General features: G+C 39.9%; 1 protein-coding gene across 7 annotated transcripts in view; it reads right to left on the minus strand.

Annotated features, from left to right (window-relative positions):
• Positions 1-17683, minus strand: part of GNAS (GNAS complex locus) — a 255492-nt gene that overhangs the window by 37898 nt on the left and 199911 nt on the right. The window contains exon 1 of one of the 7 annotated variants that reach the window (XM_037877188.2): positions 7662-7724. The exons of the other annotated variants lie outside the window; for them this stretch is intronic. Within the exon in view, the coding sequence (XP_037733116.1) occupies positions 7662-7672 (11 nt within the window). The 5' untranslated portion in view covers positions 7673-7724. Of the gene's footprint in view, positions 1-7661; positions 7725-17683 lie in introns of those variants that run through there. 7 annotated transcript variants of the gene reach the window in all.

The raw sequence follows: 17683 nt of genomic DNA on the forward strand, positions 1-17683 counted from the left end.
CACTGAAAGACAGTCCCCAAAGTTTCAGTAAAAAACTATTAAAGACATTAAAAAATAAAACACCAAAATGGAGGGAATGGATGGCTCAGAATAAGAGCAGGAAACTGAGCCTTTCACTGATCAAAATATCAAGTGCAGGTTTATATCAAATATCGAAGACGGTGGTTCAGTGACTTGTATGAAATGATCTGATGCTCTCAATATGCATCACAGAAAAGCACCATCACATCTGGCATCATTGTTAGCAGACTCAGAAGGCCGAATGGTCCCTGGAAAATTAACTCTCCAAAAGGTGGTCACTCCAGTTCAAGGCTGAATCACACTGGCAGGTGGCAGAGGAGTCCTGAACGGAAACTACCTGGGCTAGGGCTCAAATTGGGCGGTTATGTGATGATATGGCATACTGGTGGCACCCCTCCCATCTGCCTTCTTGGTCTCCAAAAGCTCAGCTTTCACTTTTTTTTTTTTCTTTTTAAAGTAAGTCGCTAGCTGTTGCAAAGTAAACCTTGTAAATGTGATTCATGTGCAAAGCAATGCTGTGACATCTGCCTGAGCATGTGGAGAGTGTGAAACAGCAGTTCTGAGAGGTATGAACTGCCTTCATCTCAATGGATGTTAATTCAGAAGCTCAGTGATGACAATTTAAAAGTTAGCATCATTGACTATTTCACTGCAGGGAGGAAGAAAATATATTATTAATATTTACATAATCAACTCTGAGTAACAGCTCATTTTAACATCACAAGTGGGTGGACCTGATACATTAAAAACACTTAGTTTTTCCCCCCTCCTCAGTAAAGAAGCAGTCAGTCCCAAACTTCCCAGCAGGACCTCTGAGGCTCTTTAAAGGGAGCCAAACCCAAGGAGCCCAATAGAGTTAATGGGTGGGAGTTACACTAGCAAAAGACTGAAAGTCCAAGGAGTCAAGAGGAGCACACGTGATCAGATTTTTAACATCCACACAGCCTGAGAACAGTGTCTCATTTTTGCATTTGAAATGGGTAAAGCTTGGAAGAATACCACTACTTTTGTTTTCCTTCCTGATTTCACCTATGCTATGTTGTATATTTTCTGGGGTTCAGTATCAAGAGATGCTAATTCACCAATTTGCATAATGAATAAGTTACAAAATTCAGATTAAAAACCCTAGAATGTATTTACTGAATGGAAAATTGGGCTGATGTGCAGCAAGGTAATGCCAAAGTGGAGAAGGAGCTGGGCAGCAGGGGGTCTACTTTCACTAGTTTTATCTGTGAAACAGAGCCTCCAAATTCTCCATCTATACTCATCCAGACCCAACTTCAGATGCTAAGAGGAAGCTCTAAAAACCTGTTTAAACACTTTGACACGTCTAAGATTTCCCTCACCAGCATTGACTCTCTCAAAGCTCTCTCCATCCTCATTTCCCACCCCCTTCTTCTTCAAGTCCTAAACCTTAATTATCTCCACCGTCAACATAAAAAGGAAGAATTTAGACAATCTAATGACAAACTGAACAGAACTGGGCATTTTAAAGCAGTGTTCAAGAACACCACCACTTTAACTTCTATCTAGACAATCAAAGGTAAAATCTCTTTACAATATCTCATTGCAGGGAAACACCACTAATTGCACAGCACACTTTAATATTGCAGTGACAGCACTGAGTCTGAGCCCAAACCACAGTGGGAAGCTTGCACCCACTGCTTCCAGGCCCAGAAGTGAGAGTACTACTAATTAGTTCAAAGTTATACTAGCCACTTCACAGATCGATACCAAACCTCGTGGAATGATTCAGAATTCGTCAGACTCTTCGGGTCACCTATTACTTTTATACCTGTAACTTAGCACTTGCATGATCTACAGTGCAAAAGACAATTCCAGGATTTCCATTTGTTTTGCATTACTATAATTAGAGCTTCCGGATTACGGTTTAGATTCTAGACGAACAGCAGGAACTCTGGGGGTAGAAGAGAGTCAACTGGGATCGATACGGGAGGGAACTTATTTTTAAAGGAATAAGTGATTCTGGATGAAATGGGGTTGTGTTACACCATGCTATATCATATGATATAAAAATATGATTAAAATACTATATATTATATTGTAGCTTCACTTAAAATATCAACTTTTACCACACTGCAGTGTTTTGACTCCACTGAAGAATTTCCTATAGTTAGAATGTAAAATATATACTGCAGCAAAGTATTGAACTTTCCACAGTAAAAGAGATGACTTTGAAAGCAACAACCGTAACATTAAGTACTAGTTAGTATTAATAATGTGCAACTACTAAATATAAGAGTTTTTGGTTCCGTCTTTTCTTTGCTCTCCAAATCTTTTCCAGCACAACAAGGCTTTCAGTACCTTGAACATATTGTCTGGCCTCCAGTGATGATGACCCTGAGAGCCAGTGCCAAGAAGAGGCCTACCAGGATGTGCTGTAAGGGGCCCCTTTTTTCATCTTTCTTCTTCTTCAACACATCTAGATGCTATTTCTTATGTAACTTTACTTATCTTTGAAACAAACAAACCAACCCCATGCACAGCAAGTTCTGTGTCTGGAATACCAGCATGCAGCTAGGAAGGCTGGAAGTCAAGATGCCAGAGTAGTTGGGAACCACCAACCTCTCTAGAAATCTATATTTCAGGAAGAAGAAAATTAGATGTAAACAAAAGTTTAAACGTAGCATGGTAAAAATATTTATTGCACGGGGAAGTCCATCCTGTATTTCCATTAAGGAGAAAATACTATTCCTTCCCTTTAATTAAATAATTTTAATTTCCAAGACTTACATTTTAATAATAGGTCCCACAGCTTTTCTGTTTAGCACAGGAGACTAGCTACTCTGATTTACGTTTCTTGATAGTGACTCTAAATGCTATATTGTTGTTTTTGTTTTTTAACTTCCCTATGCGCTAATGCGACCACATGTTATTCTATAAATATCACAGGTCTTATGTAGTCAAGGTTGGAAGTACCACAGAGAAAAACCATCAACATGATGGGAAAAGTGTGATTTTTCTGTTGCTTTAGCAATTTTCCACTTTTATGCATCCGATGAAGTGAGCTGTAGCTCACGAAAGCTTATCCTCAAATAAATTGGTTAGTCTCTAAGGTGCCACAAGTACTCCTTTTCTTTTTGCGAATACAGACTAACACGGCTGCTACTCTGAAACCTGTCAATTATAGAGAGAATCTCTCAAACGTGCTGAATTAGGCAACTATTCTTCTCGTTTCAAAAATCCTGATATTAATCAAACTGAGGTAAAAACAGAAGAAATAGCTATTTAGGTTTTTAAGTACTAAGAGTACTTAAACAAACAAACAAACAAAAAAGTCAGCCATACACAAAATCTTTTTCATGATGAGATTGGAACTGTTCCAGAGTTTCCTACCTTTGGTAAAATATGTATAGAAGTCCAACCAAAACCTATAATGTCTCTGCCCCACACTTAGGGCTAGTCTACATTGGCAGCACTTTTACATACTTTGTGTGGTCGCGGTGCAGTGCTGCGAGAGCTCTTCGACTTTAAGACTCCAGAGTTTGAGCTGCTGTCTTGAGGGAAAATCAGTTTGGTATTCCTTAGCAGACATGTGTCTGTATCATAAAGCTAATGTACAGAGCTCTCCCAGTGCTCTAAAACCCCCTCCTCCACAAGGGGCGTGGCTCCCAGCACTGGTGCACTGTCTACACTGGTGCTTTACAGCGCTGAAAACTTGCTGCGCTCAGGGGAGTGTTTTTTCACACCCCTGAGCAAGAAAGCTGCAGCGCCAGACAAGCCCTGAGTATTCTTCTTAATACCCTCTCTGGGGTTGCTATTAGGAATAAATGTTAGACAGGAGACGATTTCAGAAAAACACTATTAAGACGTGAATGTTGCAATCTACCAGTTCTGTAGTCCAAACTTTTATAAAAGGGACTTTTGCTACTCCAGATTGTATATTCTTTAATAAAAAAAATTGATGGCAAGTAAACTTCAGTTTCAGACCGATAAATATCTGATGCTCTATGCAGTATCAAAATGGTGATTAAGTGTCACTCCTTCTATCTTAGACTTTACATTTTCATTTAAATTACATAGAACAAAACAGAACGGCTCATGACACCTTAACTGGGGAGCAGATACCACATCTCCATAATAATGGTAGGAAAATCATTTTATTGCTACAGTTAAGGCAAAACTAGTTTTTTGTTAAAACATTTATTACAAACATTTCTTTCACCCTGTAGTAAGGTGATTAAGCTTAATGGATGAAACACTAATCTTTCACTTTAAGACACCAGGGTTTGAGCTGCTGTCTTGAGGGAAAATCAGTTTGGTATTCCTTAGCATACATGTATCTATATCACAAAACTAATGTACACAATTTTGGCATTATTAGCAGACTTTTCTTAAATAAGGCCCAGGAGCAAGCTCTTATGGAAACAATCACCTTTCACTTCTTTATGGAAAGTCAAAGCTGAAACAGAGATACATTCTTGTCGCTGCATGCAACAGCAAAGATCCTACCTATTTTTAGGTTTCAGAGTAGCAGCCGTGTAAGTCTGTATCAGCAAAAAGAAAAGGAGTACTTGTGGCACCTTAGAGACTCCTTTTCTTTTTACCTATTTTTAGTTCACTTTTTCACTAAGAAAACAGCTGGGAGCCTGATAAAAATACTTTGGTGACAAATTTAATGGTTTGAATTTTAAAGCTATTTTTAAACAAGATTCTAGTCATCTTTCAAAATAAGAAACATGGTTAAGCATCACTTGGGTTACTGCCTGATAAGGCTCTGTGATCCAATCAGAGCAAAACTGGGAAACTTATCAACACCTCCTCTGATCCTCAAGTTGGTTGCAGGCCAGCTTTTTTCTTTGAATGAAAGCAGCTCTGCTTTGACCTGCCTTGTTTTCCTTTCTCCCCTTCCCTCGGCTCTAACCTTCCTTGTGCAATGCTCTGTATCAACTACAGAATTAGTGATCTACCTACGCTGAATATACATTGTGAAGCAAACAGATGTCGAGATCACTGCTTCTGGAGACAGCTTGTGAAAGCTGGAAATTGCATTTGGTAATAAGGTGGATGGGTCCTATGGTAGTGTGACTCCATGGAGCACGGGCAGAAAGTAAAGTGTTCTAGCAGAAATGGGGAAAGGTCAAGGATCTCCTCTATGAAAGCACTCTCTGAAAGAATGCAAAGGAATTCACAACTCACAATCTATTGATGTTTATAAAAATATTAACGACCACATAATTTACATTAAGATCAGGATATTAGCACTAATCTTGCATATATTGTTATCCTCTAATCTTCAAATCTGCATTCCAATCTACTGCTTTAAAAACAAACCTTTTAATGACATGTTCATCTGATAGAATATGCTCATGATTGTTACACATATTTTACTTTTACTAATAACTTCACTTACTGATACATCAGGTTACATACACCGTACATCTAATTTCCGCAGCCAGTGATATTACCCACAGGAATAATGATTATGTAAGACTATATTGCTACTTTGAATTCACTTGATATCTTATATCCATACATTTCAAAGCACTTTGCAAATATGAATCTCTACACCTTTGTGTGGTTGGGAAGTATTAGGCCCATTTTACAGATGAGGAAATTAAGGCACAAAGAGGTTAACTGGCTCACCCAAGTTCCCAAAGGAAGTTTGTGGCAGAGCCAGGAATAGAACTCATCTTGTGCCTTAACCACAAGTCTATCCTTCCTTCCTACTGCACATAAATATGTACAGTACTATGGCACAGCAGGAAAGAAAAATTCCAGTTCCAGTATTGTACTAGAAAACTAGGTAAAATAAAGACCAGATCATTGCTGAGACTCAACTGAGTATAAAATATCGAGAATCAAGTAAACTACTACATTCATAGTTTGTTATAAAATTACCATAGGCAGAAAGTTGCCTTGGCAGTCATGAATTTTGCAGATGCCTAGAGTACCATCTTAAAGGTGTTATTCAAAGATTTTGGAATGTCTATACAGGAATAGTTAAAGTTCAGTTGTGGCAGCTTGATAGCTAGTGAGCTGGATAGGTACTGCATTCTACATACCGTCTTCAGTAATTTCACAAATACTTACTGCCAGCATTTTACAATACATGAAGAGGAATAGTAAATTAACCTCGGTTTCCAGGATTTTAAGTGTACTTGATTATATAGTGATCACTTTTCAGTTCAGAAAATGATCTAATTTGAATAATTTTTACACAAGTTGCTATAAAAATGCTGCAGTACTGAGAGGCCACATGATCAGGGCTTGATATAGCTCACCGCAGGGATACGCCCCTCTGATATGCCCTCCTACATGACCCAAAGCCCTTACCCTCCCCCAACTGCAGCAGCCTTGGTAAAAATAGCTCTTTGCTGGCTTTTGCTTTGCCTGTAGTTTACATAAGCACTTTGGGGGAAGGGGACCCTTGCAGTGGATTTAAGTTACTCAGCAGTCTAGTAGAAAATGTCTTGGGTGGCTGGTGCATTTTGAATACAAATTGTGGAGCAAGACTGTTGGAATTGGCCTTAGATGTGCATACCTTTTTGCAATATTAGTGTAACATACACATAGGTTTTATAGTAACTGTAATTATTCATTTTCACACAATTCAGATAAAAAAATCAATTTATAATATGTTTATTGGTTTATATTACACATTGTGTTTTAAATCCCAGTAGCCATCAATTCAGATGCTGCCCACAAAACACTGAAATGGGTAACATAAATCATGCTTATTTAAAAATTAGCTATCAAATTTTTTCTTTACCAGCTAATGGTTTATCTAAGATTAATTTAGACATGTATTATAAATAGCATTTTTGAATGATTTTTTTATCCTGATGAAAATGTTTTTTCCTCATGCAGAAGAGAATACAGTATATGGCACTACAAAACAGTTTTTTATATTTCATACAATACAGGTCTGATAAACTTATCACACTTCATTTTAGTCATGTTTCTTCTTCCCTCCCCCCCTCCAGATCTGTTCTTTCTTTCCCCCCATCCCTCTGGTTTTCCCCCCGCCTGCTCCTCCAAGCATCCCACCTTTTGCACACCCCATTTTACACCCTTATTTCCAGTACCATAAAAACGTCGTATCAGCCCCTCCCACATAGCCACTAGATGCACCTCCTTCAATAGCCTGTCAGTACAGCTCCTAGATCTGCCACAGAAAGTGTTACACCACAATGGAAGTGCTCTCTCACCCTGGGAACCCTGGGTGCTGCATCTGAGGTGCTCCCAGCCCAGGGAAAGACTGGGAATCGAACCTGGCTCTATCACATGACACGACAAATCACTGCCAACTGGGCTGGCCTCGATTCATGTTTGTGTCTGAAATTTTCTATTGCATTTTACCTCTTGGAATACTTTTAGCTTTATTCTATTTTTTTAAACAGATATTTTATGAGGTTTTGCTGTCACTCTCTTTAGGTGTTGACTTGATAAATGCATTCCTTCAATTGTCTTCCTCACTCTCATAATGTTCCTTCTGTGTCGACACACCAAAAGTAACAAGAGCTCTCACAGCAGCTCTATATTTTACAAGGTGTAGTGCTCCCTGAGAGGGAGCATCAGAAATGACCGATTCCAAAGTCAGGCAAAAATTTCTTAGCGGCTATTCATAAACAATGTCAAGTAAACTGTAAAATTCTAAAAATATCACTGTCACACACCTGTTAAGCATTTGCTGCTGTCAGAACGCTTTGTAAAAACATACCACTTCAGTAAGCTATTTCCTGTCAGAGCAGCATTTGCTCTGGGCCTTTCACAAAACCACCCAGTCCTAAATGGAGAAACTCCCTTGCAGGTCCCCTGTATGAAAAGCTGATTGTTCCAGCCAATAGAATTCTGCAGTTAACATCAGCTGTCATGACACTTTAATCATAGTGGAGTCGACTAGCCTATCATAAAATCCACTCAGCAAATACGAGTCTGGCTATTACAAAGGTAATGCAAAAATGACGCAGTCAACTCTGCACTCTTTTTTGCTTCCTCAAGCATTTATTTATAACTTATAACTACATTTTATGCCCACAGATTTTCTTTCCAACAGATGTTGCCTTAGTACACAGCTGCAGAGAGACTTTCTTTTTTTAAAAATTTTCCTATTGTGCTGAAATGCCACTCTCCCTCCACGCCACTCCCCCCCATCACAACTTGAAACAACCTCACACAAGGATTTTTTTAGTTGCACAAAAAGAGTTGGTGAGAGAGAAGGCGGGGGGGGGAGTGAAAATGAATGATCAGGAAGCAATATTAAAGAATGTTAGAATACCCTCATTTTGATTTATTTTAACACTCAAACACTGTGGTTTTACACAGGAATAGCAACCAAAGTCCAATATAGTTTTTAAAAAGAAATTTCTGACAATTTACATTTCCAATTATTATTGAAAACGAAAACAAATTAAATTATGCACAGAGAGTTTTGCTGATTTTCTCAGCTTTTTTTTTACACTATTAAAAGTTAACAGAAGCAAAACAATCTATTGAAGCCTACTGGTACCTCAAAAGCAAGTAACTAAACACTGTATACGGTTTATAGAAATACAACCACTTCCCCCCACTTAACCCTCCGACATGTCATCCTAAGTAAATCCATTCCAGCACAGACTGAACACAAGTTTTCTTTTACAGAGGAAGCTAATTAAAGGAAATTTTTAGCACACAAAAATAAAAAATTCAGCACAAAAATAACCTACTTTCTTATTGGTTCACATTTTAATTTTAAATGGCTGTTTCTTTTAAACAGAATATAATTTTCGCCAAGTACCCAACGGCAGAGAAAAATTATTCCCCCCTCTCTCCCCTCCCCCCAAGTTATACAGATGCTAACGCATGTTCTTTGGAAGGCAAACTTTAGAGTATTCAGCTTATGGAAGACATACTTCACCTATAATGTTACAGTTTACTCTGTGTAAATTTGATTTATTCAGAACATTACTTTCATGTCTTTTAAATCAACATTTTAAAAAATGTATTTGGTGTCAGGAGGACATAAATTTGATGCTCATGAAAAGGAAAGATTAATAACATCTGTTAGAGCCAAGTATAGTGATAGCAAGCACTATGAAATTCCCCCACTTAGCTCTATCAACATGTCTCAAATCTCTGGGTATGGCACATGGCTGCTTTTTGACCCTTAAGCTTTTCTTGTGATGAAAATGTCAATTATGCCATTTTATTGCCAATTATAGCCTGGTACTATGATGAGGTACCTACTACAGGGCTAGAATCACAAAACTTAAAAATCTCCTGGTGACGTAAGCTAAGATTTTAAAAACTTGAAACGCTTTTACACCAGCCCAACACATGCACAGCGCACCCGGTCAACAAATTCTTTAAAAGTTAAACTGCTACTTAAAATAGTTACTAAAGATGATAAAGCCTAATTCATTGTGGGTCTAAGATTACTAACTTTTAATAAAGTTACAACAAGGATGAATTCAGCCCATTAAATCTTTATTAAGTTTTACAATCATAAAACAAAATAATTAAGTAATACAATGTTTGATATAAAAGAGTGTTGCTTTATATTGTACTACTAAAAATGCACCATGAATTTCATGAAGAATTTATTTTGAGTCAATGCTGGGGCAATACTGATTAACTATTTAGTAAGAACTTGGAATACATCCATCAAATCACACATTAATGGATTATTCTTATAAGTATTGGACATTATAGTTAAACTGAAAATAGCCAACAAAGCCTCTAACCTTCACAATTTATTGTCAACCTGTCAAGAGTTTTACACCATCTCTCACTGACCCCAAATGAACTTTATCTGCCCTGACAAGTTATGAATTTAAATTCTTCTCATATGGCCATCAAGTAAATCTGTCTTAATTGCAAGTTAAAAAATATTGGCTTTGCAAAAAAGAAAACATTGTCTAACTGAAATTTGCTTGCCTAAAAAAAGATAAATTTGTCTTTATGTTCAGCCTTCTACCCCCTCGCTCCCCTATATAATTACTAGCACTTTGGTAATATATTCCATTGGTTTATATTCTGTAGCTGAGTTTGCATTTACGTATTAAAGTGCTCTCTTCACAAAAGCAACAAAAGCCAATCTGAAATCTGCCACTCTCTGCAAAAGAGTTTAAGATATAAAAACCATAAACAGACACTGAAAACAAATTTACAAATGGTCTTCCCATCCTATTGTTCTCATGTTGATAATTTATGAAACAACAAAGCAAACTTTGGGGAAGACAAGCATTTCAACTAAAATACAAAAGCCAGCTAAAGTTAAACCACAAACTTTTGACATATTTTCTAGCTTCCTTTGTACCAAACTTCCAAAAAAAATCTCAGTAAATTTGAAAGGGCAGATTTGTACAGTCCAATTCACCAATGCCATCAAAACACATGGTTCATTGCAGATATAGGTTTGTGTGGGAAATGTATGCAGTAAAAAATTTCAAATATTAATACTGTATCAGAGCAACTTCACACACCAATAATACATACTGTATGTTTGCTTTAAAAAAGTTTAGCTCTAGATTTTTTCTCTGTCTGAAATAGAAATCGCAAGTGTTTATTCATATATTGTCAATCATCTGTACTACTCATACTCATTAGAACATTGCAAACCATGCAGTGATGTAACCATAATATCCTTTATCAAACAACAATGAAATTTGCCATTTTTACCAAGAAAATCTATCATCTTCATCAATGACTCATGGAAGTCTTTAAATATATATTTCTAATACCTGATTGTACTATTTTAGCATCATGTTAATTTTATGGACATATGGCAAGGTCATGAAGAAAAATGGGTGTATAACAATTTCACTTTAGTCTGTAGAACGTTCAAATCCAAGTGAATTACTTTCAGTATTGTATCATTTAGTTGGCTACTTTCTGCAGATTGTATCTGTTTTCAAAATTATAATTTAGTGCTTACTCATGTGATCACATTCTTTCATATTAACTTTGATTTTAAAATAGCCTATTAAAAGTAAAAAGTGTTAGAAACAGAACATATGCTGAGCAAATGATCTTCCAGATTCGCATCAATGTATATATTCTTTAGCAGCCCAGAATTTTATTGTGCTTGTCACTTCAGCATACATGTCACCAGCTGACTCCTTGTGCCTTTGCCATTCAAAACAATCTTAAATGTACTCCTTTCTTTTAGAAGGGAGAAAGTCTAACTGGTTATCTGAACAAAACCCTTATGGCTCTACCTAGCCCTAAAACAAAATGCAATTTTACTAGAGAAAATTATTTGAAAACTTTTTTTATTCCAGTAGACACTGTACAACAGATTAATTGTAGTTTTTTTAAAAATGTATACATGCAACTGCACACCTGTTCTGTTAACTCAGTTGCCATGACTTTGCATACATGTTAGAGATTTGAACATGCAAATGGATATGTAGGCATGACTATCTGCATGAGCAAATGCACTATTAGCATGTGAAATTAACGGAACCTACAGCTAAAATGAATGCTCATTTTCTGAAAATCAGCCACTAAGCATTTTGATGATAGCTCATCCTTAAATCTTAAAGGCACTGGGGATTATTCAGTGTTAACACTTTGGACAATCCAGTTTCCTAGGTTGTGAAGTGCTGTTAGGGTGTGCTATGAGCAGGAAAAGGGAGGATCTGCTTGGAAGCAGGGTCAGGTTGGGACTCTTAAGAGGAGCCAGTTCCAACCCAATCTCTTTGTTTCGTCTCTCCAAGGAGAGGGCTTCACAGTGCAGGTAGACAGACATGCTATTTCTGCTTGAGCTAGCACGCTAAAAATAGCAATGTAGTTGCAGTGACATGGACTAGCCACCCACGTACATACTCAGGGGGTCGGGCAGCCAGCCCAACCTGGCACCTTTAAGTTTGTTTGGGGATGTGGACCACTACTTTCTAAGCGATGAACAGAGGTAGGGATGGGGCTCCAGTCACCAATTATCTATCTGTGGTGGTGATCACGTGCTCTGGATGAGGTAGGATGGTCTTGTGGTTAAGGCACTGGACTATCAATCAAGAGTTTGGGCTCCATTCCCAGATTCCACACAGACTCCCTGCGTGGCCTCGGACAAGTAACAGTCTTTTTGCTTCAGTATTCCACCTGTAAAATGGCGATAATAATATTTCCCAACCACCCAGTGATGCTGTAAGGATCTATTCATTCACGTCTGAATAGGGGCCATAGAGCCTCTGTCCTGTTTGAAAGAATATTGAATGTGACACATCATAAGTAGCCCACAGAACTGTGTCAAGGGATGGGACTCAGCCACCAAATCAAAATGGTACTAAACAAAGAGATTAGAAGTACTTGTGGCACCTTAGAGACTAACAAATTTATTTGAGCATAAGCTTTCATGAGCTACAGCATCCGATGAAGTGAGCTGTAGCTCACGAAAGCTTATGCTCAAATAAATTTGTTAGTCTCTAAGGTGCCACAAGTCCTCCTTTTCTTTTTGCGAATTCCGACTAACACGGCTGCTACTCTGAAAAGAGATTGGAGCCATTTTAATAAATACTAGGAAAAGGAAGCTAGGCTAACACAAAAGTGGCCCCATTAAGCCAGGTATTACCTGTAAAGGACTGACTTTCAGCAGGAGACCCTCTTTATTGGCAAGAGTGAGAGAGAAGCTTGTAACAAAATGCAGTCAGTGTGGAGGAGGATTATCAAGTAGTAAACTTGGGGGTCTTAACTGCCTACCCTTCGCTACTGGACAGACTCACAGAAAACACACACAATAAAAACACAGATTAAAAATAAAGAGTTCCAACACCATGACAAATTAAAAATAAAATCCCCACACATCCGTGCCGGCTGGCTTTTTATCAGCTGGTGCTATTGTGCAGAATTACTATACTGCACTCTTCCTGCTAAAGTAGTTAAAAACAAATGAATTTTTAAAAATTATTATTCATAAAATTCTCCTGGAGTTGCCTGGCTCATTTTCAGGCCATCAAAGTAGCTCTGCTGGTGTTGAATTACAAGAAACGTGTCCCACTGTACCTACACTGGCAACCTCCCCTAGCTTTCTCCTTCTCTGAAATGGCAGACAGCAGCAGAAGAAAACATAGCAAGGCATTCAAGCAGGAAATAGCGTGAGAACAGGCTCTCTCACGCTACTTCCAGCCCTTCCTGATGTTGGAGGAGTGTGAAATGGCTTGCGAATAGCTTCTCTCACACTGTTTCCCTTTCCACTCCAGTCAAAGTGTCAGCTAAGAGATGTGCATAAAAAGCACAGTATTAAAATGAACCAAAAATCAAATTGTAAACAAGGTACCCTAGGCAAGCCAAAGCTAATTAAACCAGAAATTCAAATGTTGGGGGGCACAGTCCACTGCTTAGAATTGTGTAAATTCACTAGGAAAGTTCTATTCCCAAACTCTGCCTCTCACTTGCTTAGGCCTGACCCAAAGACTACTGCAGTCAGTCAGTCATTCCATGGACTTCAATGGGTTTTGGATTAGGCATCATGGGATCCTGAGCAAGTCACTTAAATCCTTTTTGCCTTAACTGACCCTGTGAAAGGGGAACACAACTTATTGTTCCTACCCACTCTATGGGTGTTTGTGAGGCTTTAAAAAAAAAAAAAAAGAGAGAGAAATCCTTGGATGAAAGATGTTGTACAAGTGCTAACTATTATATTACTATTAAAGAGCTCAGGACTGTTCTCATTTATAAAATGGTTCATCTATCTCCAGTCACAAATGAAGCTTCTCTGACTGACATCAGCTCTAAGAGTTCATTATCGGGTACAGTTTTAAGAGGCTCCCTGAGCATGATCCAAGTAGCCATTAAAATGGTCACCAGACTGGATGGAGTCTGGGACGAGAGTTTGAAGAACTTTCCCCAATTACCTCAAAGAATCAGCAGGCACGGCAGATCTATGAAGTAACCTGTGGTTCAGCTGCTGCAGAGGCTATTTCTAACATTACACATACAAAAACTAAGTTAAAAGATTATGATGAAGGTTGCAAAGTCAAGCATTCAAAAGCTAGGAAATGAAAGAATTATGGTTGCGAGTGCAACCCTAATTTGGCCCCCTTATATATATGCATTATGACACAGTCATTAATTACGTGATGGCATAATATTTTTTCACAGGATCCTGCCTCATTTGGTGCACAGGATGGACGGTGCTCACTTTATGAGCATCTATTCAAATACTTTATTTTTTCCTCATTGTTCAGTGTGTGGTTATATTTGCTGCACACTTTTCAAACCCGTCTGCATTGAAAACAGAAATAATTTCCACATGAGGTTTTCTATGGTGCTCATCACTAAGTCCTTCACAAACATTAACAAAAATATTTTCACAACACTCCTGTGACATGAGGGGACATTATTAATCCCATTTTACAGATGGGGAACTGGGGCATGGAGAGATTAAGGTCAAAACTATCCACTGATTTTGAGTGCCCAATTTGAGATGCCCAGGAAGTGATTTTTCAGAGTACTTAATGTTATATAGCACTTTATATGTTCAAAGCACAGCTCCCATTACTTCAGTAGCATCTGTGAGTGCTCAGCAAATGAGACCCCAGGGTCTCTAGTTGGGGATCTAGAAAATAGAACACAATTAGTGATCAAGTGTGAAAAGTTTAGTTTAAGTGACTTGACTAGCATCACAGAGGCTATGGTTATGTCTACACTTAAAATGCAACAGCAGTCGCACTTCCATGCGTAGAGACTCCCCACAGTGACAGGAGGGGTTCTCCCATCGCTGTAGTTAATCCACCTCCCTGACAGGTAGTAGCTAGATCAACAGTATTCTTCTGTCACCCCAAAACTGTCTATAGTCAGGTCAGCACAGCATAGCTGAGTTAGGTCAGCATAGCTACATCTCTCAAGGGTGTGGACTTTTCACATCCTTGACAGACACAGGGCTTGTCTACACTGGCACTTTACAGCGCTGCAGCTTTCTCGCTCAAGGGCGTGAAAAAACACACCCCTGAGCGCATCAAGTTTCAGTGCTGTGAAGTGCCAGTGTAGACAGTGCACCAGCACTGGGAACCGCACTCCTAGCGCTGGTAGCTACGCCCCTTGGGGAGGTGTTCTTTTTCGAGCGCTGGGAGAGCTCTCTCCCAGTGGCCTGCCACGACTACACAAGCCATGGTAAAGCGCTGCCGCGGCAGCACCTTAACATTGCCAGTGTAGATTAGCCCATAGTTATGCCCGTGTACGTTTTCAGTGAAGACCAACCCTATGTCTTCACTACAGATTTATCTTGAATTATCTACACTCAAATTAATGCCTCTTGAGTTAGCCTGGCTTGAGTTAGTGGCCACATTGCAAGTAACACTTGGCTGCACAGAGTGGACTGGATTACCGCACAGAATGATTGCATTAGTAACACAGAGTGATTGCATTAGCACCTGACAAGTTGTGCCAACTAGCTCAGCGTTCCTCAAATGCGGCCACCAGGAGCTTTTCCTGTGGCCACAATTTCCTGGGCAGTGACCGGGGGGGGGGGGGGGGGGGGCGAGTGGACCCCCTCTCCCAGGGCTCCCAGCGTGGGTTGGACCCTGACCCCTCATGGAGCCACAAACACTGGAAAAACAGGTAGCCAGAGAGTTCCCACCTTTCCGTGGCAGTGAGGCTCTGGCTTTGGGCTTCAGCCCTGGGGTGGGGGAGCAGAAGGCTTGTCAAGGGGCTTTACCCCAGTCACACGGAAGCATGTGCTTGGATCACCACCATCCCTTGGATCACCACCATCCCCGCATCACCCCTGGACCCCTCTGTCTCCCTACCCACCTCCCCATCCAGGGCTAAATTTGTCCCCTGGCTTTCCAGGGTTAAGTAACTCTGCTGTGAAAACTGATATTTGTATGTTTGTTAATATCACTTTTCACAGCCTTCCAGCTAGCTAGTAAGTCTGCTGTGAAAAGTGATATTAACAAATATTACTTTTCACAGCAACAGACTTACTAGCTAGCAAGTCTTTTTAAAAAAGCAACCAAAAAAGCAAAAGAAACAACAACAAAAAGACAAGAATGTGCAAAGCACCTTATTTGTATCTGTATTTTGTTTAGATCCAGTAAAGAATAGAGACAACTGTATGTTATGTTTATTATTGAGTCTGCAAAAAGAAACTCTACGTAAATAAATTTGGACATGTATATTTATTTGTTTTTCCTGAAGTTAATTAAGTATTTTAGCAAAAATTGTCAGAGTGACCACCACACAATTATCAGAGTGGCCACCACTCTGAGGCCACCAAAAAAACTGTTGTGAGAAGCCCTGAACTAGCTAGCTCTGGCCTATACCTCCTGATGGGCCAGCTAACACAACATTCAAGCTAAGGGTTTTTGTGCATGCACGGGACTCAAGTTAGGATGTCAGCATAGGATTGCCAGGTGTCCAGCCGAAAAGGGAACCTGGGAGTGTCCAGTCAGATGTACTGACCGAACACCAGAAGTCCAGTTACCGCATGTGGGGAGGAAGTCGCCCAGCCCTGTAGTGGTGGCTCCCGTGGCAGCATGGATGCACCAGCTTTGGCCACAGGTGACCCCTTCAAGGAGCATGGTTTGCAGTGCTGCAGTGGAGGACAGAGTGTGGGGGCCCATGATGAGCTGGGTAAGGGGCTCTCAGTGGGCATGGAATAAGGGGCTCTCAGTGGGCATGGCATGGCCCAGGAGGAAAGGAACACAAGCTGCTCTTCCAGCTGGCACTTCCTCCATCCACGCTCTCAGGCAGCTCCAGGGCAGGGAGAGCTCAAGCAGGCAGGGAAGGGGGCTGCGGGGCAGGTAGCACAGAGAGATGCAGGGGAGCAGAGAGGCAGGAGAGAGACCTCATCTGGAATACTATGTGCAGTTCTGGTCTCCTGTGTCTAAGAAGGATGAATTCAAACTGAAACAGGTACAGAGAAGGGCTACTAGGATGAGCCGAGGAATGGAAAACCTGTCTTATGAAAGGAGACTCAAGGAGCTTGGCTTGTTTAGCCTAACCAAAACAAGGTTGAGGGGAGATATAATTGCTCTCTGTAAATATATCAAAGGGATAAATACCAGAGAGGGAGAGGAATTATTTAAGCTCACTACCAATGTGGACACAAGAACAAATGGATATAAACTGGCCATCAGGAAGTTTAGACTTGAAATTAGATGAAGGTTTCTAACCATCAGAGTGAAGTTCTGGAATAGCCTTCCAAGGGAAGCAGTGGGGGCAGAAGACCTATCTGGCTTCAAGATTAAACTCGATAAGTTTATGGAGGAGATGGTATGATGGGATAACATGATTTTGGCAATTAACTGATCTTTAACTATTCATGGTAAATAGGCCCAATGGCCTGTGATGGGATGTTAGATGGGGTGGGATCTGAGTTACTACAGAGAATTCTTCCCTGGGTATCTGGCTGGTGAATCTTGACCACATGCTCAGGGTTCAGCTGATCGCTATATTTGGGGTCGGGAAGGAATTTTCCTCCACAGCAGATTGGAAGAGGCCCTGGGGGGTTTTCGCCTTCCTCTGTAGCATGGGGCACAGGTCACTTGCTGGAGGATTCTCTGCACCTTGAAGTCTTTAAACTATGATTTGAGGACTTAATAGCTCAGACATAGGTGAGAAGTTTATTGCAGGAGTGGGTTGGTGAGATTCTGTGGCCTGCATTGTGCAGAGGTCAGACTAGATGATCATAATGGTCCCTTCTGATCTTAATATCTCTGAGTCTGTGAGGAGAGCCGTGTCCTAGCTGGTCAGTGGGGCTGTCTGGTTGCTCCCATAC

The sequence above is a fragment of the Chelonia mydas genome, chromosome 13 (assembly GCF_015237465.2).
Source record: "Chelonia mydas isolate rCheMyd1 chromosome 13, rCheMyd1.pri.v2, whole genome shotgun sequence".
Classification (NCBI taxonomy): Eukaryota; Metazoa; Chordata; order Testudines; family Cheloniidae; genus Chelonia; species Chelonia mydas.